Here is a 27,268-nt window from a genome sequence, read left to right as displayed (position 1 = left end):
GACTCTTGGGAGTAAGCCGTCGTCTCGGAACCGGTGGGAGCGCTGGGGAGGCGCCTTCAGGCGCGCACTGGCGCTGTGCTGCCCGTCCAAGGGCCGCGGGGAGGAGCAGGGTGGCCCGGAGGTGGGAAGCCCACTAAGTCGGGGCCTGTGTGCCCCTAACACAAGACACTCTTGGCCCTCGGGCTCCAGGGGTGGAAACTCATCCAGAGCAACACTTCCTTCCGAGGAGCCCCCGAAAAAGGCCTCGCCTGGACGGCCGCTGTGGGCGTTTCTCTGCCCCCCTCGGTGCGGTGCGGTGCGGAGCAGAGTGGCAGCTCTGGCTCTGCACTTATTCATCGACAGCCCACCACACTCCGAACTCCCCATGCCTATGGGCTCTATTGCCTAAGAAATTAATTCATTTTCAGAAGTGACTCCTAAATTTACAATGAAACAAAACAAAACACCCGAAAATCCACCTGCTGATATGCTTTCCCAACCTAACACCCAAACGTGGTGTCTAACCAGGTTTTCCCTGGTTAGTGCCAAAAAAAAAAAAAATGCTGCTTTAATTTTTTAAATGAATTGGAATCATTGCACCGCAAGAAGGGTTTGATACAAAGCAAGCGGAATCAGTTTTCTTCTCTTTCCACGTTACCTGTATTTATTAAGCGTTTCCCACAAACATCACCTGAACACAAAGCCCAGACCATGAAACAAGCAACTGACCTGGAAACCACAGACCTGTTTGTAAAGAACTGTTAGGTAATTTTAAAACTTTAAATAAAAATAACCATCTTGCCTCGAATTCCCCAACCTCATACGTTTTCATCATTTCTAAGGATGTGGAAGTCATACTCTGTGGATAGTTTCCAAGGTGGGTCAGGCCACCCTGATTGTGTCCACACAGTCTTCCCTGCCCTGAGATCAGGAACCAAATCCCCATCTGGAATAGAAAACTCCAAATATCTTCAGTGTAGTGATTGCTCAGGGGCCGTCTTTCTTCCCCAAAACCTTCGCTCCAGGCCCATCTCCCCTTGCCGTCTCTGGGAATTTTGGCACAAAGGGGTGTCCAGCGATGCTGCCGCTGCCCCTGCACCCCAGCCCTGCCACCGCCCAGCCACGCTTGCAAGACGTTCTTTTCTTCAGAGGAAAGAGGTGGAGGCTGAAGGATGTGCGCTGGTGAAGGATGTGGTTCCGCTAAAAGGATTAAAAAAGAAGAAGAGGAGAAGGAGGAATGATTCTATTCCATGGGCATTGATGTCACTAGGTCTTTGAAACTTCAGATGTTTCCTTTCGGTTATTTCTAAACGTTAAGGCAGAGGCTGGAGTAAAAACGGCTCTGTTCCCCGGGCAGGTTGCGGCGCTCCGTCCAGTTTGCCTGCTGTGTTGGGGACGGTTCCAGTTTGTATAGTTTCTGTTGTCTTTTGAAGAGCCGGCTTCTCTAAAGAGGTCCACGGTTCTGGAGTGATGGCACCTGCACGGCAGCACAGACGTTGCCCATCCAACAGTATCACCCAAAGAAGCCCCGATATTTCAGAAAACGTCTCTTCTCCTTCCAGGAGGTGGGCCAGCGTCTCCCCACCGCGCCCCAGTTGGCACTAGGCGCCTCAGAGCCCGGGCTCTCCCCTCCAGTCTGGGGTGGGCCGCTCAGCTCCTGCCCCAGCGAACGGCCTGGACCGGTGGTCACAGCCGGGGTCCTCGGTCCGCCCCTCCCTCCTTTGCGAGTGGTTGATGCCACCCGGCAGGGAGGAGCCCCATCTCTCACCGAGATTCTGGCGGTCGCAGAGGCGCCACACTGGAAGGCTGAGGCGACGCGCTAAGGCCAGGCGGCAGGCGGCCCTCTCGGGCGGCGGCGGGGACCGCGGGCGGCACAGCACCACCGGGGGGCGGCGGGGGCGGCAGCGCCAGCAGCTCCTCGCCCGAGGTCACCGCGCAGTCCTGCTCGGGCTCCGCGTCCCTGCCGCCCGCGGCCACGGTGCCGCCGCTGCGCTTCTTGTCCTCCTCCTTTTTCCACTTCATCCGGCGGTTTTGGAACCAGATCTTGATGTGTCTCTCGGTCAAGTTCAGCATGACGGCCAGCTCCACCCGGCGCGGCCTGGAGATGTATTTGTTGAATAGGAACTCCTTCTCCAGCTCCAGCAGCTGCGCGCGAGTGTAAGCGGTGCGCGTCCGCTTGTTCTCCTCCGGCTCCGCTGCGTAGGCACCGCCTGCGGGCGACACAGCACGTGAATGTGGTCCCTGATCGTGGCTTCTCCTGCCTGTCCCCACCTGTGCAACCCAACCCTTTTGGCGCAATCCTGGGAGCCCTGGCCCCTTCCCAGCCGCTCCGGCCACCGAGCTCAGGCCCTCTATCCGAGAGCCCAGTCTGGGGCACGCAGCCCTTCCCTAGTAAGGTTTGCCTTTTCTTGGAGGTCAAAGCTGCAGGGGTTCTCTCCGTGGCTCTATCAACGAGTGGTTCTAGAATGTGTTCACTTAACCGCTCTTTGGGTTGGTGCTGATTAAAATGCACATAATAGATATCTAAACCGTCTGGATTCTACCAAGGCAAAAAAAGTCTTTAATACAGTAATTAAAAAAAAACTTTCTGACGATGACCCACAGTAACAAATACATTTCAAATCATCACCCAGTTCACACACTGATACATATAACTGCCACACCAAAAAATTTAGGACATTAAACCAAACTTTACCACCTATGATGCTATCTAATTTCTCCTATTGTTTACTGTTTCATTAAAAACAAGGTTTCAACCCAGTAAAAGGATTTCACGACCGACTGATTGGTGCAACCTTCAGTTTGAAAAACCTTGAGCTAATAAAAATCCCGAGGTTATGACATATATTGTCATATCTGACCATATATTATCTCTCTATAAAGTTACATTGTTGTAGTCAGCCCCAACTTAAGAGCTGGTAAATTCTCTATAATTGTCATTCTAACCTCGGCTGGGCACCTGCCCTAGACGAGAAGGGAAACCATTCTGAGCCCCGGAGAAGGTCACTGTCAACCCCAGCCTCTGTGTCCTGGGCCCCAAATGCTGGCCAAGGCAGGAGGGGAGGCTAGGGAGGGGAGACGCGGGGCCGGATTCCCCCCCTGGGGAGCTGAGAGCCCGGCAGGGTAGAGGAGCCCTGAGCCCGGGTGGTGAGGAAGCGACAGCCAGGCCTGGCCTGGTAGATTAGCACCGCTCACCCGGTGTTTGCGGCTGTGTGCCTCCAGGCCCTGATCTTTTCCTTTCTGGGTGACATGACGACTGCGCCCAGGCTGTGGACTCTGGGGCGGTAAGTTACAGCGAAACACCGGGAAGAGGCCTAAATCGGCGTGTACGTAGGGCAGAGGTATGTGATATTTCTCCTGCGACTGTTGGCTAGAGTTGAAAAGCTAGTGTGTGTGTTTCTGGAATACAACCCACCAGGGGTTTCCCCCCAGGCCAAAAGGAGGTGCCCAGAAGCCAAGGCAGAGGCTCCGGTCCGAGTCAGCAGAGTCCTGCTCGCTGGGGGCGTCTCTCGGAGTCTGAACACTTCCAAGCCTTCCTTGGCTTGGGAGAGAAACGAGGGAGACTTGAACATCTAAAAAGGTCCTCTGAAGTTCGTAAATTCAACCCACAACCTCGCGGGACTTTGGCCCTTTTTCAGCAGCCTCCCCAAAGCGCTCTGAGAGGCTGCGCAAGGCCCACGAGCCCAGGGGTCCTGTGCGTAGGACGAGTTGGCAGGGGGCGAAGGCGTAGGATGGAGGCTGTTGGTGGTTTTGGGAAGACGTCAGGGCCCCCAGTCTGCACTGTTCTCCAAGGCGCAGGGGGCGGCGTTTAGGGGCAAGCCCGCCAGCGAGGCGGCCGCCGTTCATTTCTTAGGGCGAGGATTTTGGAAGTTCCTGTTGTTACTCGTATACATATCCGATCTACGTATAAAGGCCCTTTGGTCACTTCTTTCTCTCCAGGGGTGTGAAACCCCAGTAGGAGCGGGCAGGCGGGTTCCCAGACCCTTGAAGTTTGGTTCCTTCCAGAGTTTCCGGGGAGGAGGGCCCTGGCCGCGGCAGCATCCTGCAGGCAGCTGCCCGGAGGGCGCCTCCCGCCCCCGACCCCCCCGGCGGGCCGAGCCTGCGCTGGGTCAGAGGGCGCAGGCAAAGGCCCCTCCGACCGCGACCCTCCAGCCCGAGGAAGTCACCCTCCCAGGGTTACCCCATCCCCCCGCAAGGCTGCCGATTTTCCTTCGGGTTTTCCTTTCCGGCTCCTTCGGTCCGCCCGAGCCCAAGCTCCACCGGAGCAGGTGTAACACCCCCGGGAGGTGGGGAAGTTACCCCACCGCAGAAAGCCTTTTTCAGATCCTCCCTCGCATTCTTCCTGGGGAAGCCGCGAGGAGGGCCGGGGATTCGAGAAACGCGCGCCCCCCAGCCCCCAGTGCGCCGCGGGGAGGGGGCCGGGCGGGAGGCAGCTCCTGGCAGGAGACTACGGACTGGGAGTCCCGCGCCCACGGCCCAGGGACGCCGTCCTCCCGCCTCCCAAGAATCCCGCATTTGCCAAGGCTCCGAGGCCTTTGGCCGCGGCCGCGCGGGCTGAGTAAGGGTCGTGCGTGGTTTCGTCGGCGGTGGGGAAGATCGCGGCCGAGTTTGGACCCTGTCCTGCCTCAGGACCTGCCCGGTCCCCACACAGCCTTCGCGAGAAAGTGGGGAGAGGCGAGCCCCGGGGACGAGCCCGGATCTCCCCAAGCCCCTCTTGGCTGCGCCAGGGGCAGAGTCGGGCAGGCTAGCCAGACTCGGCGGACGGGGGCCGAGGATTCCCGGGGCGGGGGCGCGGGCACCTCCAGCCTCTTGCCCCTGACTCCCGACTGTTAGTTGGAAGGAAAAGAAAAGCCCACTATTTGCAGTGCAGGTGTGACTAGAAGTGGCTTCGGCACGGAAGCGATAAGATTGTGTGGCGGCGGCACAGGCCGCGCCAGAACTCGCCGCCGGCTCTGGGCCGGGAAGACCTTCCGTTACAGGCCGGCGCCCGGGGCCCCCTGTTTCGCCTGTGCCAGAGGGCATCTCCTTCCTCGAACTGACTGGCAGGGACGCAGCGCGGGGAGAGCCCGTCAAACACTTTCGTTGGTTCAAAAGTGAATGAGCATCGCAGACGCCTCTCCCAGCTGCTCGGCTTTGAGGGTGAGCGACCAGTCCTCGGCCCTGCGGTGACCCCCCAGCCCCGGCCGCTGGACCCCTTTGCACGCTTGGGTACAGTTTTCCTTCCCTGCTTTCCTGCACCTACGTAGTGCCCCTGAGGCGGCCTGGCTCTCTTTACTGGAGCCGCCCGCGGGGCTTGGGGGCGGTGCTCAAGGCGAGAAGGGGCCCGGGGCTCCGAAGGCGCGCTCCGGCCGGGTCGGGAGCATCCCAGAGCCCTGCTCGGCTCCCTCGACGCGCACTCCCCGGAGTCCTGGGCGGGCGGACCCCCAGCTGGGGGAGGATTGGAGGGTCCGAAGCCTTGAGCTCGGCCAGGCCTAGGCTCGCAGGGAGCGCGCGGGCTCCTGGAGTTCAGCGGACAGGGAAGGAAGGACTTTAAGCTGCCAGGAAGAGAGCTGAGTGGGAAAGACGCTCCAAATTGGACCAGAAAAGCGCTTCTTTGCAGAATGGCCTTGTTAGCTCCCTGTATGCTTTAGTCCGACTCGAGGTCATCCGTAGGGGCTGGGGACGCAAACTGGGAGCGAGTCCTGGGAAGCGCTTGGAGGTAGGGGCAGCCGGGCCGAGAGCGGGTGAGGACAAAGCGGGCGGGAGCCAGGCTTACCTGCCCACTGGCCTTTCCACGCGTGAGCCTTGGTAGACTTCATCCACGGGAAAGGCAGCTGGACGCGGCAGGGCTCCTCCAGGGCGCCCGGCTCAGCTCCATCCGGGAAGGGCCCGGCCGGCGGGCGGGGGAGCGCGAGCTGAGCCGGGAGGTGGTGGTGGAGGTGCGCCACCGCGGGGTCTTCGGCGAGCGGGGGCACCTCGTACGGGGAGATGTCCGGGGGGCTGCCCTGCTCCAGCGCGCCCAGGGCGCCGGGGAATGGAGGCGGCGGCGGCGGCGGCAGCGGCGGGGGCTGGCGGCCCATGTAGAGGCACGCAGGGGGGCTGGCGCTGAACTCTGGCGCCGGGCCCCGCTGGAACGCGCAAGGGTCCTTGTACAGCTGCGTGGCCGCGTAGTACTGCTCCTCGCCATTCATGGCTGCCGCCCGGCCTTGGGGACCAGGAGAAGGGGGCTGGAGCCAGGGACTTGGAGCTGTGCGGCGCTCCCACTCCCGGAGCCACCCCTGCAGCTTTGACAGCTCGGCACCGCTCGGAGAGGTGACCCGGTGCCGGCGGGACGGGCGGGCGGCCGCGGCGCCATAGGCTCCGCTGTGCCCCACGTGGCTCAGCCTGAGGCCATTATTGGCCTGGCTGGCTGCCTTAAGAAGCCGGGCCCAGGTACCCACGAGCGCCTGAACGTTTCAGTTTTCTCTCTCAGCAGAGTTTACTACACCTGTATGTGCAGCTGGCAGTACTCACCAAAGTGGGGCACGAATGAAATTATTAGACCTTCTGTTCATTTATAGAAACATATTTTCCTCATACGTTAAACAGTCTATTTTCCTTGTATGTTTGATAATGTACCTATTAGTTCATTGGTATAATTTATAAATATACATCTGTTGCGGTTGTACACAGACTTTTAAAAAATTGTTAGGGAATACGATCAAAAAAATTTGCGGACCCCAGCTCTACAGGTCGGAAGCAGTTGGCTCTATTTTATTTATGAAACTTGTACACAACCACGAGTGATGTCAGTGAACTGACACATAAAGATCCAGGATTCGCAGTATGTTTTTGCCTATGGCTGTGCTCCGGGGATTTCTGGAGTGTAAACTATAATTTCAGAAGCATTCACAGTGGCTTCTAAATTTTTTAAAAGGGAAAGGCATTGTTAATTTTTGATTTTGGGAAATTGGGGCTCATTTGGCCAGCTCAGAATGCAGGTTCCTAGAGTGGCAAGGGGCAAAAGAAGTAGCGTCCCCTCTTGTGTCTGGGAGGCGGGGGCAGGGGGTTGGCACCCGGTTTCCAGATCCTTGATGGCTCCCCACGGATCCCGAGACCTGGCCGGAGTCCGTCAGCTGCAGAACATCGATTCCCGCGTCCGACTGAAACAAGGCAGGCCTGGGAGAGGAGCGTTCAGAAAAGAAATAAAAGCGCAGCGTTTTTATGACAATGTCAGTGTTTGGCTCCCACCGATTCGGTAACTTCTGGGCCCTCTGGGGTCCTCACTGAATAGAGACGCTTTTTCAGATCCAGTGGTGCAGACGGACTGTCTCCGGGTCGCGTTGGCACATAACCTCGGACCCAGGCAGGATCAACGCCGCCGACCGGTTCGCCTTAGGCGTCCTGCCGAAGTGACCACAGTCCTCGAACCGCCACGAGGGTTTTAGAAAAACTGGACACCATTGCAGAAAAGCCTGGGCAAGAGGGATCGTGAACCACAAGGAACCAGCAAGAGGAAATCACTGCACTGACTTTCCTAAACTGCAAACTACATCCAGTCCTTTATGAGGTAGATTTAATATGTTTCCTCCTGGTGGAAATATACGACTGCATACGGATTGAGTGCGCTACCCTGAAATACGCCTCGTTTTCATTAAAAAGCAAAAGCTAGTTGGGAATCTGGACTTCTCTGCAGATTCCTTCTCTTGTGAGATGCTGGTGCCGTGTCAACATCTGTGTTGGGATGAGCGCTGGGCACCGAGTGGTCCGCGCGACGGTGGGGACGCGCGCAGCTCCGGGGATCGTCGGAGCGCCGGCTCTCGCCAAAGGGCAGGCTGAGAGCGGCCGGGCAGCGGGGGGAGTTCCGGCGATTTCTTCAGGGAAAAGGGCCACCTGCAGTCCGAGGGGGCCAGGGAGCGAAAGGCCGTGGGACCCGCGCACCTAATCTCTCCGCACCCGCGTCAATGAGTCCATTGTTCGCGGCGTCCGCGGAGGACCCGCTATCACCGGCCGCGAGCGACCACATCGATCAGGAGGGCAGGGCTGGAGGGGGGTTGCCGGGCCGCGGCGTGTTGACCCTCGGAGATAATCTGCCGAGTCGCCGCGGGTTGACTTGGCGACGTGGTTATGAGCGGGCGGCAGCACCGCTTGGGACAAAGATCGGCCACCTTTCCCCCCTCCCCCTCTCTTTCTTCCTCTCGCTCGCCCCCTCGGCGGTCCCTCTGCTAGGGCGCTCCAGCAGCCCCCTCCTCCCCCTCCGCTGCTGCGGCCTCGCCCGCCCCCTCCCCCCAGATCCAGAGTGTTTACTTTGCACTTCTCGTCTAATTGCACATTTCTGTAAATTGGTCTCCATTTCGATGCTTCATTTGCTCCCATTTAATATTTTTGCTCGGCCCTGCAGAAAGAAAAGGGGCACTCAGCAGAAAGCAAATCCGCCCCCTGCGCGCGCTGGCAAAATCCGGGAACCCCGGGCTGAACCACGACAACCACGACAACACGCGGGGGAGGGGGCGGTGTGGGCTGGAGATGTCCCACCCAGGCCTCCCCACCCTCACAGTGAGCATTTGCTGAAGCTGGCTGCCCAAAAAAGTGACCCAGGAAACCACGGCCAAACAGCCGCTTGTTATTGTTCTTATTAGGTGGGACGAAGGTAGGGGGATTTTGGATTGGCTAATTATAATGTACATACATATACCCGCCACCGAGCAAGGTCGTGTGTTGTGTTTCTTCTGTGGATATAGCTCAGGGTACCATAAAAGCGCCAAGTCCATTACAGGTGAAATGCATTTCCGCTCTGAATCTCCGCTGACGCCTGCGCCCCTCTCGCCTCGCACAGGCCCGGGAGCGATACTGAGCCATTAGGCGAGAGCCTTCTCGAGCCATTTAACAGCAGCTCTTATGGATAAATAAACAAAAAAGGCTGTAAACCAATTATAGTGTGGACAGTGAAAAAGTCGTTTATTAGCAGGACGTCCTGATGGCCCTCGCTGATATTGGAGGTCCTAGCCTGCCCTCTTCCCCCTTCCCTTCCCGAGGCGCGGCTTGCCCCTGGAAAACACAGGTTACCTTGTTCTCGGTCAGTGGCTGAGTCTTCCTCGGTGGTTTCACAAGCACGCCAAGGGCTGAATTTGGCTTGGCGATGAGAATTTTTAAGCCGTTGTATTCCATTATAAAGGGAAAACAATATGTGAACATCACTTAACTCTGAGGCTGTGTTTGTGATGAATTTGTGTGGAATTTATTAGAGGGTGTCCTTTATAATTAATTTGCTGTTAAAAATAAAAATTAAATTATACCCTGAGTTGAAGTACTAAAGCTAACGATGGGATGTATGGAATGAGAATACTCGTCCATAATGTACTTTCAATTTTGCTAGATGACCCGGTTTTTAGTCCCCCCAGGGTAGTCATCCTTCTTACTCGGGATTTCCTCAGAGTCTGGCACCCAGGTCTGAGAGAGGCCAAGGAAAACCTAATTTGTTCAGGAAAAAGGACCTCAGACTTTGAATCAAAGACTTTCCATTGATTCCTAGGACAAAATAATCGAGCAAAATTAAGTGGAGAGTTGAAATATTTTCCAGGTATTCAGCACCCCCATCATATAGATAAATGCAGCCTAAAAATCTAATTTAATTGGACAATTGTCCGTTCTCTACCTCACTGGCTCTCTTTATGGTGAAAGAAGAGTGGAAGGGGCCCATGGGGGGCTGCACCCCAGGACTGGGCTTAGTGCTTCTCCCCCTGCCCCCCCCCCCCCCCAGACACCAGCTCTTTCCTCCTGTTTTTGTTTAATCCTTCTGAGGCCCTCAGTTTACTTTGCAGCTGAAAGGAAAAGTGGGAACGGAAGTCGAGACTCCAAAGGGTCTAAGCTCGCCCCTCCTCCAGCATCCCTGTGGCTGCCCTTGCAGCTCTGGGCTCATCCCGGCTCTCACCCAGGCTCCCGTCTGTGCTCTGTCATCCAGATATGCAGTCTCCAGAAACCCCAGGCCTTGTCATTTCCCTTCTCATCTTAGTCCTGGATAACCAGCTTCTTGCTTCCATTGAGGTTCCCTTTCTTAGCCCTCCACCGCCCCTCCCATCACCGATTCCTGACTAATCCTTTGTTCTCCTGGGAGCCTTTCCTTACCTCCACGTTCCTGCTGGAGCCCAAAGAAGCCTTGACCCACACTTTCTGGTCACTCCAGCCGCCTTCCTGAGCCGTTCTGCATTTCACTTGGCTTATTGGTTCGAAGGAGGAGTATTTTCAATTTATTGATCAAACACCTATATAGCTCTTACTGTACCTGTCTGCTATGTCTTTGATGACACAAATTCAGTAGTAGAAATTTGTTTTGGCTTTGGTATATGATGGAAAGGTCTTAGGAGTTGCATGTACCTGTGTTCCAAATCTGCCCTGCACAAGCTGTGTCCCGTGGCAAGTTATGTAACTCCCTGAAACTGCTCTGTCCTTATTTGTAAAATGAAACCAATGGTACTGCTCCATATAATATACCCATCGCATAGAGTAATAATAACAGCAAACACATGGAACCAGATACTGTTGCAAGTATTTTACATATGTCAGTCCTCACTAAAATCCCAGGGAGTGGATACTATTATTCCCATTTGACTGTGGAGGAAACTGAGGCATAGAGGTATTACTGGCTGTGGAATCACACAGCCAATAAGTGGCAGAGCCTAGATCCAAGCTGAGGAGGTCTGGTTTTAGAATCCATTCTCCTGGCCATGACATCATACTATCTTGCTATATAGTAGCACTCAAGAAATATTTTTTATTATTTTTGTGATATTTCAATGATATTTCTCCTGGCCATGACATCATACTATCTTGCTATATAGTAGCACTCAAGAAATATTTTTTATTATTTTTGTGATATTTCAGTGAGACAAAATGTTCAATGTTCTTGGCACTTCATAGGCAATCGCTAAGTGGTCATCTTTTCCTTGCTTCCCTGGCATTGCTTTTAATGTGCCTACAAGCATTTAACTATTGGTAATTGCTGTAGCCCAAAGAGCCACAGAGCTCTTACCATAAGCCCATGTCTAAGGACATTCCCAGACAGGTAGGCCTGGAAAGGAATATTCAGGAACACTGAGGAAGCACCGGGTGGATATATGCCTGTGTTTTAGGGGTATATGCCCCCAAATGGGGCCCTGCTTAAAGGGGATAGAGGAGGGGAGGGCCGGGTGGCACGCTCTCCAGCCAGCCCTGACCACACCACACAGAGAGAAACAGGGGTGGGGAGATCCGGGGCTTCTTCTCTACATCCAGGAAAGCCCAAAAGAAAGACCTGAGCCAATCACATCCTTACTGGGATGACCTCCCCGCCCCCCCCCATAGGTGAGGAATGCAGCATCTAAGCCCGTCTGGTAGCCAGAGACCCTTCCTACTGCATTTCTCATGGTTCTTCCATTTCCAGGTTGGAGAGGAAGCGGTCATCGCAGGCTCAGAGGAAACCCTCATATGTCTCAGGAGAGGAGGATTCTAGTGTCCTGGCTGAAGCAGGGCTGGAATCCTGCCCCATTCCTGCCTCTTGCAGGTCACAAGGGTGGTCATTGCCACCCTGGTCCTCTTTGTGAGGGTGTAGAAACACCCTTGTCAAAGTGTTTCCTCTGCGTGTCCCCCAAATCTAAGACCCATACAAGAGTGTTAAAGTTAGCACTCTACGGGGATTGAAGTGGGAGAGGCAGCTCCAAACTCAGAACGGCAGTGCCGAGACCCTCACTCTTGGTTTTCTGTGGTGGATCCATGCCTTCTCTTGCGGAGGTTAAAGTAAAGGCTCGTTATTTGACTGTGGTCTCAACCCCATTGAGTTTTCCCCTTGGTAATTCTTCCGATGGTAGATGTGGCTTATCAGTGTATCCTCGTGCAGAGATAAGCTGTATTTGAATACATTTATTTTCTCCAGTTAGATATTGCAACACATTACATTTAGGCAAATCCCACAAAGGTACAGACTCCTACCAATCAATGAAATCACAAGGGTTCATAGTGTTTCTGGAAATGTGATTCCGTGTGTGTCAAAATCACTGGGTTGCTTATAACATGTGATTTCTGAGCCCAGTCCCAGACCAACTGAATAATCATATGGGGCTGGCGTGGGACTTGGAATTCTGCATTTTAAATACACCCAAGGGCTTCCCTGGTGGCACAGTGGTTAAGAATCCGCCTGCCAATGCAGGGGTCACGGGTTCGAGCCCTGGTCCGGGAAGATCCCACATGCCGCGGAGCCACTAAGCCCGTGTGCCACAACTATAGAGCCTGTGCTCTAGAGCCTGCGAGCCACAACTACTGAGTCCGCATGCCACAACTACTGAAGCCTGTGGGCCTAGAGCCCGTGCTCCGCAGCAAGAGAAGCCACCACAATGAGAAACCCGTGCACCACAACAAAGAGTAGCCCCCTCTCGCCGCAACTAGAGAAAAGCCCACGCGCGGCAACGAAGACCCAACACAGCCAATAAATAAATAAATAAATAAATAAAAAACAAATGCACCCAAGGTCATTCTCATGCACACTATGAATTGAGAACAACAACAACAAACACTTAAACTATAATTTATTTGCTCTATGGAGGCTCATAGATACTCTTAAAGAACAAGCGTGAAGCACAGACATTCAAACTAAAATATACCTCTATGTCCTAAGATTGTTGTGAGGTTAAAGTGAGGAAATGCATGGAAACATGCCCAAGTCAGTGCAGAAAACATGTTATTTGAAACTCTGCTTGGACAACACACATGCAAATCCCAAACATCTTTGTAGATTTCCCCTTCTCTCTTACACATCCATTCTTTCTCTGCGTGACTAAAGAGAAAGAATCAGCATGATCTTACTTTATTATCGTGTTTTCTCCCACTGAGCTCTTTATTATTTTTTCATTTCAGAAGAATTTATTCTTAAGAAATGCACGAAATCTCATGAGATAAATGGGAATTTACATATATTTCACATAAGGTTTTTAAAAAAAATTTATTTTTATTGGGGTATAGTTGTTTTACAATGTTGTGTTAGTTTCCACTGTACAGCGAAGTGAAGTGGAGTTCCCTGTGCTATACAGCAGGTTCTTGTTATCTATTTTATACATAGTAGTGTATACATGTCAATCCCAGTCTCCCAATTCATCCCACTCCCCTTTCCCCTCTTGATGTCCATACGTTTGTTCTCTGTGACTGTGTCTCTATTTCTGCCTTGCAGACAGGTTCATCTGTACCATTTTTCTAGATTCCACATATATGCGTTAATATACGATACGTATTTTTCTCTTTCTGATTTACTTCACTGTGTATGACAGTCTTTAGGTCCCCAGGCCTCTACAAATGACCCCATTTCGTTCCTTTTTATGGCTGAGAAATATTCCATTGTATATATGTACCACATCTTCTTTATCCATTCGTCTGTCGATGGGCATTTAGGTTGCTTCCATGACCTGGCTATTGTAAATAGTGCCGCAATGAACATTGGGGTGCATGTGTCATTTTGAGTTATGGTTTTCTCTGAGTATATGCCCAGTAGTGGGATTGCTGGGTCATATGGTAATTCTATTTTTAGTTTTTTAAGGAACCTCCATACTGTTCTCCATAGTGGCTGTATCAATTTACATTCCCACCAACAGTGCAAGAGGGTTCCCTTTTCTCCACACCCTCTCCAGCATTTATTGTTTGTAGATTTTCTGATGATGGCCATTTTGACCAGTGTAAGGTGATACCTCGTTGTAGTCTTGATTTGCATTTCTCTAATAATTAGTGATGTTGAGCATCTTTTCATGTACCACTGAGCTCTTTAGAAACAGTGGGACTCTCCTTGGGGTGTTAATGTGGCTCCAGCGTGGGCTCAGAGAGGTTGAGCTGGGCATTTCCAGGCACAGCAGCTAACATATAAGGGCAAATAAAGGGAGACAATAAAACCAAAACAAATTGATCCATCTCCAGGCAGTACCATTAACTTGTGTCTTAATGCCATACGCTCCCTAGACTGAACATGACCAAATAGCTTCCTTTAAAGGTAAATGAATTTTATATAATTTGCAGCTAATTCCATTTAATTCTGCCCACATGAGCATGTGATAAGGGAATGTTAAGCTGGTCAATAACCACAGGCTAAAAGGGGCATTCAGGAGGTGGCTAGTGTTTGATTTCCAAGTGGTCTGGCTCAGCGCTGAGAAATCCAGATTACTATGAGTGTGTTGGTTTCTTGGTTGTTTGCTTTCTGTTCTCCTAGCTCCTGAGTAAAGAGCAGTGAGAAAACACTAGGATCCCATCTGTCACAATGAGGCCAGTTACAATAATAACAACTACTTCTTTTTATAAAATCATTCTTGGTCTGACAAACTCCCTTTGGACTGCAGGGAATCAGGAAGAGTAAAAATAATAGAATCAATAACAACTTTGTTATCTAGTAACTTAAACAACCCTTGCCTGCTGGGATGGCAGAACAGGCTTTCTTATCTTGGAAACAGGAAAACTTTCTGGATAGTAAATTATTTTTCACAGAATGTTTCTAAATGGATTAGGTTTCTAGAGAAAGTGCCTAAGGTAGGAACCATGCCAAATTCTAATCACTTAGACGCAATATTTTAAAACATGGGAAGGAATTTGGGTCTTTAAATCTAATATATATTATTTCTTCTTTTTGTTTGATAAAACATCAGTGGTTGTACAATTATTTGAATTTTGAAAACCTTAAATGTGAAATTCTCATTTAAATGTCGAATCCTCTGGTCAACTTGATTTTCGTTCCTGCATCAGTACATGCCGTGTGTGTGTGTGTTTGTGTGTGTGTGTGTGCTGTTCTGAGAGCTTTCCTAATTCACACCCAAGTCTTCACAGTCAGGAGGAAGTGCTCTCTCTGCTGAACAATCTATCTAAATAAAACAGCAGGGGGCTTCCCTGGTGGCGCAGTGGTTGGGAGCCTGCCTGCCAACGCAGGGGTCACGGGTTCGGGCCCTGGTCCAGGAAGATCCCACATGCCGCAGGGCAACTGAGCCCGGGCTGTATAACTTAAAAAAAAAAAAAAAGAGAATAAATAAAACAGCAGGGAGTGGGCCTGTTTTGATTTGGGTGTTCCATGTTTATTTCTTTGCATGTAAATATTTATGACTCTGCTCAATAGTCAAGAAATATATCTTGGTTTGAAGAGAGCCATCTCTCCTACAATGCAGGCATTCATAACAGCAACTAACTAATGATAACACAGGCCAAAGAGATTCTCCTGGCTTGATTCATTCAGATAGCTGAAGGAAGGGAAAGTAGAAGCTGAGGGGCTTAAATTATCAAGTTAGTCTGTTTTTACTGCTCCAATTCACACCTAAGCTGTCACTTGGATGCCAAGCTTTCAGAACAGACCCACTTGGTTCACATTTCACTGTCATTCTAACACCTTATATAGGGTGTCCTTAAAGTCTGAACACAAGCAACCATACATGACATTTTGTATTCCATGTATACAAAAAAAATTTTTATCTGTGTATGCCAGATTTTATGACCAGCCTATACATAAACTGACCTAAATTTCTATTGGTTTTTTTGGGAAAGAGGCACATACATATGGACCTAAAATTCAGTTTAGGGGAAGAAAATCTTTTCTGTGTTTACTAATGCTGTATTGTAAAGCACAATCAATCAACGCTGTCTGCTTCATTTACAAAGCAATTTATTAGACTCTGCCAACATGGTCACAGTCAAACCTTGAAGTTTCTAAAAGTTGGAGTTAGAGATTGCCATGAATCCAGATAAACAGCAGTGTTTTCTTACCTTCCCAGCAAATTGTGACAGGTGATAACAAAAAGACAAACACAGTCTCTAGCCCCTAACCTGGGTTATCTGTCTCCTGGCCTGTAATTACACAGAATTTGGAGTTTTCTCAAGAGACTGGAGTGACACTGTTTACCTTTTTGTATTTATATGACCAGTAGCCAAACTTAAATATAATAACTAGAGAAGTTCAGTAAGGAAAAGTACTTACTGGGAAGCATTCAAATTTCCCCCTTTTCTCCTGCTGGTTTCCTTATGAGCCTCATCCCTTCAAGCCCCAGGGGCTTTTTTTGAAAAGAATACTGATCTTTTTCCATCTACTCTTTATAATATTCTAGGACTTTGGTTCTGATTATTGCTTGACATGAGGAAAGAAAAGAACTGGAGATGGTTTATCTACATTTCAGCTGAAAAAATAATTTAACAAAGTTGAGTGGTGTTTCAACAAGTTATTTTTTTTTTTTTTGACCAGTATGTTGGGTAAAGGGCGGAGGAATGGTCTCGAAACCAAGTAGATAGGCACATGGCCAGACCAGCTTCTCATTCTTCATCTAATTCAAGCTCCCTTTTCTCAAAAATGTACTTGAAAAGACTCGATTTTGTTCAACTTTTAAGAAAATCACTAATTAGGGGAATCGAAGCAGTTAGCACCTTAGCACCAATTTTTGCACACAGCCTTCACATCTATCAGGTTACTAAATGTTTCACAAATTTCATCTCCATTCTCTCACCCTCTCCATCCACAAGGGGCCCTAAAGCACTTCTTCAGTTTATACCAAGGCGTCATTGTAGTTCTTTCTCACTTGTTGGCTGGAAGGAAAACATTGTACTACAATCAGTAAGCAAAGATACCAAAGTTACAGTTCTGATTTTGTTGCTTTAGTCAAGCAGCTCTTTGAGGTTGTAATAAATGTCACAGATCATTTCCCCAGAAGAAGGCACAAGTGTGTAAGCACACAAAATTCTGCATGAGATTTCAGGAAATTCATAACTCCCTGCTTCCCCAGCCCTGTCCACTGCCATCCTTCACAAGGCAAGGTTTACTTGGAACCAGTCCATGCCCGACTCTTGCTTTTCATCCCCATTTCTGGAATTTGGGTCGATGGTACAGTGCACTAGCTGGACCTTTGCAAACATTGCTTCCTTGTAAATATTCACAATGATCACTGTTTGTTTATTTGCCTGAATACTCATGCTATGTACAGAGGACTTATACATTAAATAATTATTGCTCAACTTTCTGACTGTAGTCACCTGTTCCACGAAGATAATAAACATAATGAGGTCAAATGGTGAGTTTGGAGGAGGTGAATTTATAATTCTAAGATTTATCAGGAATTTATAGACTTACAGATACATTGAGCTGTGACCTTGATCTGTTGTCATAAATGGTAGCTGGCTTAAGATTGTTCTTCCCTCCCTCCTTCCAGTAGACTCTTGTCTGAATGTCTACTCTGTACCAGGCACTGTGGCAGGCTTTGGGGATAAAGCAGAATAACACATGATCCCTGGGATCCAGTCTTAGATTCCAGTGCTGGGAAGGAAGCAAACTCATAAACACACACACAGTAAAGAACTCCAGATGCCCTGAGAGTGTGGTTCTTCCACCTTTTACTGGGAGCTGGTGAACACACTACTCCTGGAGAGACACTCGGCTTTCCTGTGGGGCCCTGTTTTCAGTTATTTCCTGAAAGCAGGTAGGGTATGGTCTGGCCCCATCACCTACTAGCAGTTTGACTTTGGACTTTCAGCTGACCAGGGTTCAAATTTCTCATCTACCAAATGGCAGCTTGGCGGGTGGTTAAAAGCATGGACTCTGGAGCTGGACAGGACTGTCCTGGTTTGAATCCAGTGTAACTACTTATTAGTTGTGTGACCTTGGGGAAGTGCCTTAACCTCGCTGCGTGTCAGTTTCCCCCTCTGTAAAATGGGAATAACAATAGTACCTACCACAGAGAATTGTACCCTGTGAGTTCATAATAAATACGTGAGAAGCATTCCAAAAAGAACACACAAATAGAGTGTCTAGCTCTCATTCATTCATATTCAACAAATATTTATGAATCACCTACCTGTGCTAAGTACAGGGGATGCCATAGTGAAGAAGTAGTCTCTGCTTTAAAGAACCTGTAGTCCAGTAGGGAATCGGGCAACTAGAGAGGAAATTGAAATGCAGTGAGATGATCTCTCTGATAGAGACAAGTGTAGGCTGTGGTGGGAACACCACAGCAAGGGCACGTCCCCCAGTCTAAAGCTTTCCTTCCTGCTTTATTAATTCCCCAGCTGAGAAGCACACATTCATCTCCTTTAGGATTTTACTCAGAGTTTTCTTTAGAAACTTAAAAACTTGTGTTAAAAAACACATAACATAGGGCTTCCCTGGTGGCGCAGTGGTTGAGAATCTGCCTGCCAATGCAGGGGACACGGGTTCGAGCCCTGGTATGGGAAGATCCCACATGCCGCGGAGCAACTGGGCCTGTGAGCCACAATTACTGAGCCTGCGCGTCTGGAGCCTGTGCTCCGCAACGAGAGAGGCCACGATAGAGGCCCGCGCACCGCGATGAAGAGTGGCCCCCGCTCACCGCAACTAGAGAAAGCCCTCGCACAGAAACGAAGACCCAACACAGCCATAAATAAATAAATAAATAAATAAATAAATAAAAGAAAAAAAACCAGTAAAAAAAAAAAACATATAACATAGAATTTACCATCTTAACCATTTCTGAGTGTACAGGCTAGTAGTGTTAAGTGTATTCACCTTGTTACATATCTGTCTTCAAAACTCCTTGCGTCTTGGAAAACTGAAAACTCTATACCCATTAAACAACAATCCCCCTCCCCCTCCCCCCAGTCCCTGGCAACTACCTCACAGGGTTTTATAACTTTCATGAAAGTTCTTCATCATGTTAATTTCTCAGTGGTTTGCCATTATAGTGAATGTCAATGGGATATTGTTTTCTATCATGGCTTCCACCCAGCTGGAGGCTTTCCTCTAAAATAATTCTGCCTTTCTCTTTCCATTGCTACTGCTGTTTTCTGGAGTGCCGTGAACTCATGAACTTTGTGTCTTCCAGAAAACAAATGGCTGTAAGTTGAGCAGTGTTCTAGGAACAGGCTTGTTAATGACTGGGATAATGGCATTGACTGAGTCTCACTGTCTGAGCCCCGAGCTCACCTCTGTAGGAAGGTACTAGGGGAGTGCAAGGCAGCAGGAAGATCTGTTCATGTAAGTTACAAGAAAACGAGTGAAGAGGCACACGCCCATACATGTACACACGTGTCTCAGACATACTTAAGGACCCAGTTGTGCACACCAAGTGTGTCTAACGGGATGAAAGCAGTGTTTTAGGAATATGAATATGACAACGTGGATTATGGACCAGAATATGAGAGACTAAAGTCGTTAGACCAGTTCAGATGCTGTTAAAGAGTAGTTGAGATATGAAAATATGTAGTCTAGAGTCATAACAGGAAAGCAGAAAAAGGGAAAAATCCAGACATCTTACCTTTTTTTTTTTTTTTAATTTGGGCACACCACATGGCTTGCTGGATCTTAGTGCCCCAACCAGGGATTGAATCCAGGCCCCAGCAATGAAAGCACGTAGTTCTAACCACTGGACCACCAGGGAATTCCCTGGACATCTTACATCTTATGACATTCCTCTGAGTTAAATATTATTACCCCCATTTTACTATTGAAGAAGCAGAGGTCAGAAAGTCTGATTAGTTTGCCCAAAGTTGTATGATTAGCAGCTGGATGGGTCATATATGTTCACCCAGAATCTGTCTGACTTCAAGACCTATGCTCTTTTACTGCTAAGGTGGCTTCAAGGCTGCTAGTTTGGGACACTAAAAAATAACTTTACGGTGGACAGAAAAGAGGGTGTTGAGAGAGGGGACCAATTTTCAGGGAAAGATAATGATTAGTCTTATTAGAATATGCTGAGTTTGGGATGAAAGTGGGCAATGTAAATTAAAGGGATTTACAGGCGTTTGGAGATGAACTAAGTAAGAGAACAGGGCTGGGTGTGTGGATACCTAGGTGTTGACTGGATTACTGAAAGACTGAGTGTAAAAGGGAAAGAGAGCCATGGATAAATTCCTGAGGATATCCCCACTTAGGGGGCACAAAGGGAAAGGGGAATCAGGAAAGTCAGTCAAGGAAGGTTCATGGGACTGTCATTTGGTGGGAAAATAGTACATGTGCTTTAGGATGGAAAAGTGTGACAGGACAGCCGGTCCTAGGTTGTCAATCCTGATTCCGGAAAGTCATTTAAGAGTAGTTCACCCATCTCATCCCATTGCAACTACCATGATTTGTCTAATGTCCTTGACTTCTGCTTTATACCCATGTTCACTAGGTTCCCAGTTTCTGTCCTTTCTTCCTCTTAAATAGCTCTTGCATTGGTCTTTCCCTAACGCCCTGGGCACTGCCTCAGGGAAGATTGGGTCTCACCGGGCAGTTGTGACTGGTGTCTACCCAGGCTCCCTGATGCTGCTTCTTCACACCCAGCATGTGTACGTTACCAGTAGAGTTATTTTCCTTACACTGTGAATTTTACAATTTCTCAATCTAAAATCTATTTTCTCCAGTGCCTATAAAGTCAACCCCTTAGCAAAGCCCAGTGAGTCCTTCGACTTGGCACCAACCCTGTCTTCAAGCCGCCTTTCTCACAAATCCTCACTTCCCCAAGCACCACCTACTCCATCAGATGTCCATTCTCAGCATCTCCTGGGGCATCCCGCCCTCGCGAAACCCCCAGCTGCTGCTGGGATTAGCCCTCTTCCATGCTCCATCCTGGCGAACTTCCGTTTGTCCTTCGAAGACCAACAAAATGGCAGGTAGCATAGAAAGGACATTGTGATGAAGCAGAAAATATTACTAGATCCAAATTCAAAACGAGGAATAGTCACCTGTGATCCGTGTGATTATGATTATTGTAAGAAAAAGGCATAAGGAGAGCCACTATTTTTTTGTACTTTGTTGCTCAGTTTCTCAGGTTGTGTTCACTGCTGGGATGTTGATGTCCACAGAAGAGCTCTTCCCTCTGTTTCCACTGTCCTCTCATCTGAGAAGAGTAACTGCCTCTTGTCATGATCAGCACTTGTCCTCCTCATCCTTTGCTCAGGACTTTGTCCACGTGGCACATGCCCTCTGCATTCTCTGAACCTTACAACGTGTCCTTAAGTCCTGGATGGTGAACAGGCAGATTTCTTTTTTTTTTGGTGGTGGGGCGGGTGGCGGGGAGCTTTAATTGGGTTTTTATTTTTTATTTTTTGAATTTTTGAATTTTATTTTATTTATTTTTTTTATGCAGCAGGTTCTTATTAGTTATCCATTTTATACATATTAGTGTATATATGTCAATCCCAATCTCCCATGTGATGAATTGGCAGATTTCTTACTTGATTGTTTTCTAGAGCCCAGGATGGGTGGTTAAGATGCGTCCATAGCAGACCAGCACACACGGTGTGCCACTGGACTTGAACCTGAAAAACCTAAGAAAACTGAGAAGCTGAAATGTCGCTTTGCACTTAGAGCCAGGAGATCTGCATTTCAGACTTGTCCCTGCTACTTAGTGGCTGTGATCTAAAGAGAGCTAGGCAGTGATTTAGAGGTGCACGTGTGTGGAACATCTTGGACATATAATCCAGCAGGAGTTTCCAACATCGCATCTGCACGGTCAGCCATTAGCAATAATACATCTGGTGAAGGGCTCTGCCAACACCTGAAGAAGTTATTTGAAACTCCAGAATCTGGTGACCTTAATAAAGAATTAATTAAGGCTGCTGACCACGTAGGTAGATGCTAAAATGGAAGATTTGCTAAAAGAGAACATGTGGCTGAAGCTGTGTTTCCAACTTTAGATAAAGTTGGCTGATTACCACAGATTGATTCAGACGGTGATGTGTCTACAAGTCGAGGACTGCTGAGGGTTGCCTGCCGCCAGAAGCTAGCAGAAGCAGGGGACGGTTTCTCCCTGAGAGAGCCTCCAGAAGGAAGCAAGCCCGCTGACCCCTCGCTGACACTCCCGAACTGTGAGAGAATAAATCTCTGTCGTTTTAAGCCACCCAGTCTGTGGTAATTTGTGATGGCAGCCCTAGGAAATGAAAAGAGACAAATCTCATTTTTCTTACCCATGAAATGACAATAATAATAATAATAATACCTCATGGGGTTGTTGTGAGGATTAAAAGAGAAATTGTTTATGGAGGCAACGGATATCATCTCCAGACTCTTCCCATTTTTGTTCACTATTTTTTTTAATATTTATTTTTATTTATTTATTTTCTTTATTTTTTTGGCTGCGTCAGGTCTTCGTTGCGGCGCACGGGCTTCTCTCTAGTTGTGGCGCGTGGGCTCCAGGGCGTGTGGGCTCTGTAGTTTGTGGCACAGTGGGCTCTTTAGTTGAGGTGTGCGAGCTCAATAGTTGTGGCGCACGGGCTTAGTTGCCCTGCGGCATGTGGGATCTTAGTTCCCCAACCAGGGGTTGAACCTGCGTCCCCTGCATTGGAAGGTGGATTCTTTACCACTGGACCACCAGGGAAGTCCCCATTTTTGTTCACTTTTGAGCAATTTTTTTTCCAAATTAGATGACTTATCTCATTACTCTTCCCTACTTCATTCAGTAGCCCCAAAGATGAGGAAAAAACCTCCCAGTGCAGAGGTGAGCATACCTGGTGGCTAGGTGAGCTTGGGACCTCAAGTAAGATATTTTTGAACCTCTATAGCCTGGAAAATTCCAGTTCACTTCAAGGAGGATGAATAAGTTCTTATGATGACTGCACAAACTAGCTGCCCAGAAGTTACTCACAGTCATTTTTGTAGCAAAGTGGCCTCACCTCTGTCATACAGGTGTGTCATTGAGTGTACCTGGGAACCGTTTCTAACGCGTCTTCTCATACTTGGCAGAGACATTCAAAGAATCTTGGTTTTTAGACCTGGAAGTGCTAAAAAATGATATCCAGAAATGTTAATGTGTTCCCTAACATTATAGAGCAATTGTAAGAAATTACCTTTTGGTGTTCTGAATGTATATATCATATATTTAATATTACACAGTAGATTTTAAAAATTCTTCTCTTTCCTAAAGGTTATTTTATGGTTTTGAAATTGCCACGATTTTTAGGCCCTTTGATTCAGTTTGATCTCAGTTCTTATCAAATATTCTTTGGTTTAGGACCCTACTGTCCTGCTCATTCCATAAAAATATGTGCAACTCTGCTTGTGCACTCAGCGCAATGGGCACATTCTCAGGTTGGGTTCTAGAAGGAAATGCACCTGAGTCAGGTACGGGTCCTTAGACTGAGCACGGATGACCCAGGACACACACAAGCAAGTTTCACGTGTCACCTTCTCACCCTGCAGGGAAGGAAGAGGAAAGAGCATTGGTAGAATTCTGCCAACACAGAGGGTTTAGTCACACGACTTTAACCGCACCGTGAACCTAATTTGCTCTGCCTAGTGACAGGAGGAAGGACAAGCACAGGGTACTTGAGACCGAATGAATGGCTGTGTCCTCCCAAAATTTGTATGCTGACGTTCTAACCCCCAGTGTGAGGATATTTGGGGGTGGGGCCTTTGGAAGGTGCTTAGGTCACGAGGGTGGAGCTCTCATGACTGGAATTATAAAAGAGACCCCAGAGAGCTCCTTTGCCACTCTGCCATGTGGGGACACAGCGAAAAGAAGGCTGTCTCTGAACCAGGAAGCAGGCCCTCATCAGACATTGAATCTGCTGGTGACCAGATGTCGGACTTCCTAGCCTCCAGAACTGTGAGAAATAGATTTCTATTACTTATAAGCCACCCAGTCTGTGGTGCTCTGTTAGAGCAGCCCGAATGGCTAAGACACGGGGTTAGGCCGCCATCAGCGCACAGTGCATGGCTTACAGGGGCTCAGCGCTTCCATCTGGTCCAAGGAATCTCAGATTCCTGCAAATGGAGCTGAGGCCATCAGCACCATCAGATACAGGCCCACAGATGTAAACACCATGCCTTTGCAGTTCTGTCTCCTCAGTGCTGGGCACACAGCAAGCACACAATAAATGCTTATTGATTCTCCCACCCTCCCTCCCTCCCTCCCACCTTCCTACTCTTCCCTTCCTTCTTTCTTATATTCCTAACTTCGGTGTCACTATTCTGCTAAGTCTGAGGATTTAAAGATGGGTTAGGCATAGCCACTGCTACTGGGTGTTTTATTGATTTGGAAAATTGTAGCAAAAGAGATTCCTAAGTGATTACTACTTTCCCCACACAGTTTTTTGTTTTTTTTCTGAATCAGAATAAGTGCTAGGCTCAGAGGCCTGAAAGGAAGGAGTGGGTTGGGTTTGAAGGTCCAGATTTATGGTGGGTGGGGAGGCAGCTGGGGAAAGAGGAGAGGGAAGCAAGAAACAGTTTTTCTAGGGATTGATTTTTAACACCCCCGCGCCCCACATCAATATCCTCCACAGAGCTGGTTAATTATCAATTTTCATGAGAAAGCAAAGGCTTATTTTTTTAAAAGCATTTGAGCACCAAGCAGGCTATCCATGATATGCCTTCAGTTCACTGAAACATTTGTATTTTGCGTAATCCAATGATTTGTTCATTAGAATAGTCTCTATGGCAAAAATAGATGTTTTACCTTTACCATCTTTTTTGACCTTGTTTCTTTTCCCTCTTCTTTTTTCCTGCCTTCTTTAAAACTGGTAAAAATTTCTATAATTTCCATTTCCCTTGTATATGTGACTGGAAACTATAGGTTAAATAGCTGTTCTTCTAGTAGTTCCCTTAATTTTTTTTAACATCCATTATGATCAAAAATTTTCCAGCAGAGTCTAAAGTTATCTAAGACTGCTGTCTTCCTCAGAACAAGACAGGGACAACATTGCATTTTAATTACTCATTGAACCACCCCTTGCAGTCCTTGTTTTTTTTTTTTTTTTGGATTCCTTGTTTTATCTAAGGACTTAGTATCATCTTTCTAAAATACCAGAATTAGGTCTCTGGAAGGTTAACAGATGTTTAATTGAATATACCAACATATTTTATTCATTTCCAGTGTTGCTTTGTTGCATCTCCATCCTTCCCTCTGAGGTTACTTTCCTTCTTCAGACGATATTCTTCTTCTTTTTTTTAAATCTATTTATTTATTTTTGGCTGCATTGGGTCTTCATTGCTGCACGTGGTCTTTATCGAGTTGTGGAGAGCGGGGGCTACTCTTCGTTGTGGTGTGCGGGCTTCTCATTGCGGTGGCTTCTCGTTGCGGAGCACGGGCTCTAGGCATGTGGGCTTCAGTAGTTGTGGCTCGCAGGCTCTAGGGCACAGGCTCAGTAGTTGTGGCATGCAGGCTCAGTAGTTGTGACTTGCGGGCTCTAGAGCACAGGCTCAGTAGTTGTGGCGCATGGGTTTAGTTGCTCCGTGCCATGTGGGATCTTCCCGGACTAGGGATCGAGCCCGTGTCCCCTGCATTGGCAGGTGGATTCTTTTTTTTTTCCTAAGATTCAGGGATCTCGACTTTTTAAAAATTAATTAATTAATTAATTAATTAATTTATATTTATGGCTGTGTTGGGTCTTCGTTTCTGTGCGAGGGCTTTCTCTAGTTGCGGCAAGTGAGGGCCACTCTTCATCGCAGTGCGCGGGCCTCTCATTATCACAGCCTCTCTTGTTGCGGAGCACAGGCTCCAGACGCGCAGGCTCAGTAATTGTGGCTCACAGGCCTAGTTGCTCCGGGGCATGTGGGATCTTCCCAGACCAGGGCTCGAACCCATGTCCCCTGCATTGGCAGGCAGATTCTCAGCCACTGTATCACCAGGGAAGCCTGGCAGGTGGATTCTTAACCACTGCGCCACCAGGGAAGTCCCCAGATGACTTTCATCATTCTTTTAATGATGGTATGGGATAGGTAAATACTCTTAGTCTTTGCATATTTAAAAACGTTTTGATTTTTCCTCCAAAAAATGGTCATTGTGCTGGATATTCTCTGCTTGCCTCTCCAAGCCCACTCTTCACCCTTCTCCATTCTGCTCTGTGCTCTGGGAGGCTGCCTTATGTATTGCACTGACACGCTCCTTTACTCTCTTGCTGGCAGTTGGGTTTAGTCAATAAAAGGCACTAGGAGGAGATCAGACTTGTGGTCTAGATGAGAAGGTGTAGACTCACTTCCTCAGTTCCTCCGTTCTCAGTACAACAGTAAACTCTGGAAACAACATAAGAGATACCAAAGGACAGCTCTGAATGGTAGAAAGAAGCAGGGACTTCCCTGGTGGTCCAGTGGTTAAAGACTCCATGCTCCCAATGCAGGGGGCCCAGGTTCGATCCCTGGTCAGGGAACTAGATCCCGCATGCCACAACTAAAGATCCTGCGTACTGCAACTAAGACCTGGTGCAGCCAAATAAATAAATAAATATTAAAAAAAAAAAAAAAAGAAAGAAGCAGGTGGACTGGTTGGGGACCCCAGAACAGGAGGAACAACATGGTGATATAGGGCATCTTACAACCATCCAACCAACAGAAAAACATGAGCCAGGCCTGATGCTTCCTGACCACCAGTCTAGCAACAGAAGGCAGCTGAGGTAGGCTCATTCCTGGATCAAACAGAAGACCCACCAACAATACCAGACAAATCTAGCAGCATCGGCAAGTGGGATAAATCAGGGAACCCACTGACAATAAGTGACCAAGGGACATGCTCTTCTTCCCTGCCTGGCCAGAGAGCCCCTCTGCCACTGAGAGACACCAGGAGGTAGGATGGCACTGGCCAGGGGGATCTCACCACAGATGGGCAGTTTGAAAGCCTTATTGTTTCCATGGGCCTGAGACCGCCCCTCTCACCCGAGGGGTGCAGGTGGCCTGGCCTCCAGAAGCTCCTTCTGCCCCATTAGGCAGTACATGCAGGGACCAGTAGAAGCTCCAGATGCACCAGGTAAACCAAGCAGATCAAGATAATACTGCAAGGGCTCTAAAGGTTCATCTGTCTTTAGAACTAGAGCCTACAAAATTAAGCAAGAGTCTGTGTGCTAAATCTAAATAGCGTGACTGCTTGCTGAAATAAGAGATTTGAATAAGACCCAGAGACTTCTAACAGAATAACCAAATGTCAAGGATATAATTAAAATATCACCTGTCACCAAGAGCGAGGAAGATCACAACTTGAATGAGAAAAGACGATCAACTGGCGCCACCACCATGATGAATCAGATACTGGAATTATTGGGCAAGTATTTTGAAGCAGCCATCATAAAAATATTCAACAAGGAATTACAGGTTCTCTTGAAGCAAATGAAAAAAAAATCTTAGCAAAGAAGTAATTAAAAGAAAAGAACCAAATGGAAGTTATAGAACTGAAAAACAAAGTAATTACAGTAAAATTCTTGCTAGCTTAGCTCAATAGTAGAGCAGAAGTGACAGAGGATAGAATCAGTGAACTTGGGGACAGATCAGTAGAATCTGCACAGTCTGAAAAACAGAAAATAGACTGAAAAAAAAATGGACAGAACCTCAGGGGCATGTGGAACAGTAATAAAAGATCCAACATTTGTATCATGGGAATCCTAGAAGGAAAGATGTAAAAGAGGGGCTGCGAAAGATTATTTGAAG

The 27,268-nt window shown here is 48.3% G+C and overlaps 1 protein-coding gene and 1 non-coding gene across 2 annotated transcripts; one reads left to right on the top strand and one right to left on the bottom strand.

The window, feature by feature from the left end:
- Window positions 1-1,157: 1,157 nt before the first annotated feature.
- On the bottom strand, window positions 1,158-6,320 carry PDX1 (pancreatic and duodenal homeobox 1). The gene is made up of 2 exons (XM_036831881.1): window positions 5,735-6,320; window positions 1,158-2,189 (listed from the first exon to the last, which is right to left on the bottom strand). The coding sequence occupies exons 1-2, from the start codon at window positions 6,147-6,149 to the stop codon at window positions 1,744-1,746; spliced, it is 861 nt and encodes a 286-aa protein (XP_036687776.1). The 5' UTR covers window positions 6,150-6,320; the 3' UTR covers window positions 1,158-1,743.
- Window positions 6,321-25,927: 19,607 nt separating this feature from the next.
- TRNAW-CCA lies at window positions 25,928-26,001 on the top strand. The gene has a single exon. It is a non-coding gene; the product is annotated as a tRNA-Trp (tRNA).
- Window positions 26,002-27,268: the final 1,267 nt, after the last annotated feature.

This window comes from Balaenoptera musculus, chromosome 18, assembly GCF_009873245.2.
Source record: "Balaenoptera musculus isolate JJ_BM4_2016_0621 chromosome 18, mBalMus1.pri.v3, whole genome shotgun sequence".
NCBI lineage: Eukaryota > Metazoa > Chordata > Mammalia > Artiodactyla > Balaenopteridae > Balaenoptera > Balaenoptera musculus.
This window is presented reverse-complemented; position numbering and strand designations above follow the sequence as displayed.

Bases quoted from the DNA above. Each gene is read 5' to 3' on its own strand.
- PDX1 (XM_036831881.1), bottom strand. From the start codon at position 6,149: ATGAATGGCGAGGAGCAGTACTACGCGGCCACGCAGCTGTACAAGGAC. The intron at 2,190-5,734 runs GTAAGCCTGGCT...TGTCGCCCGCAG, and splicing joins GTGGAAAGGCCAGTGGGCAG to GCGGTGCCTACGCAGCGGAG.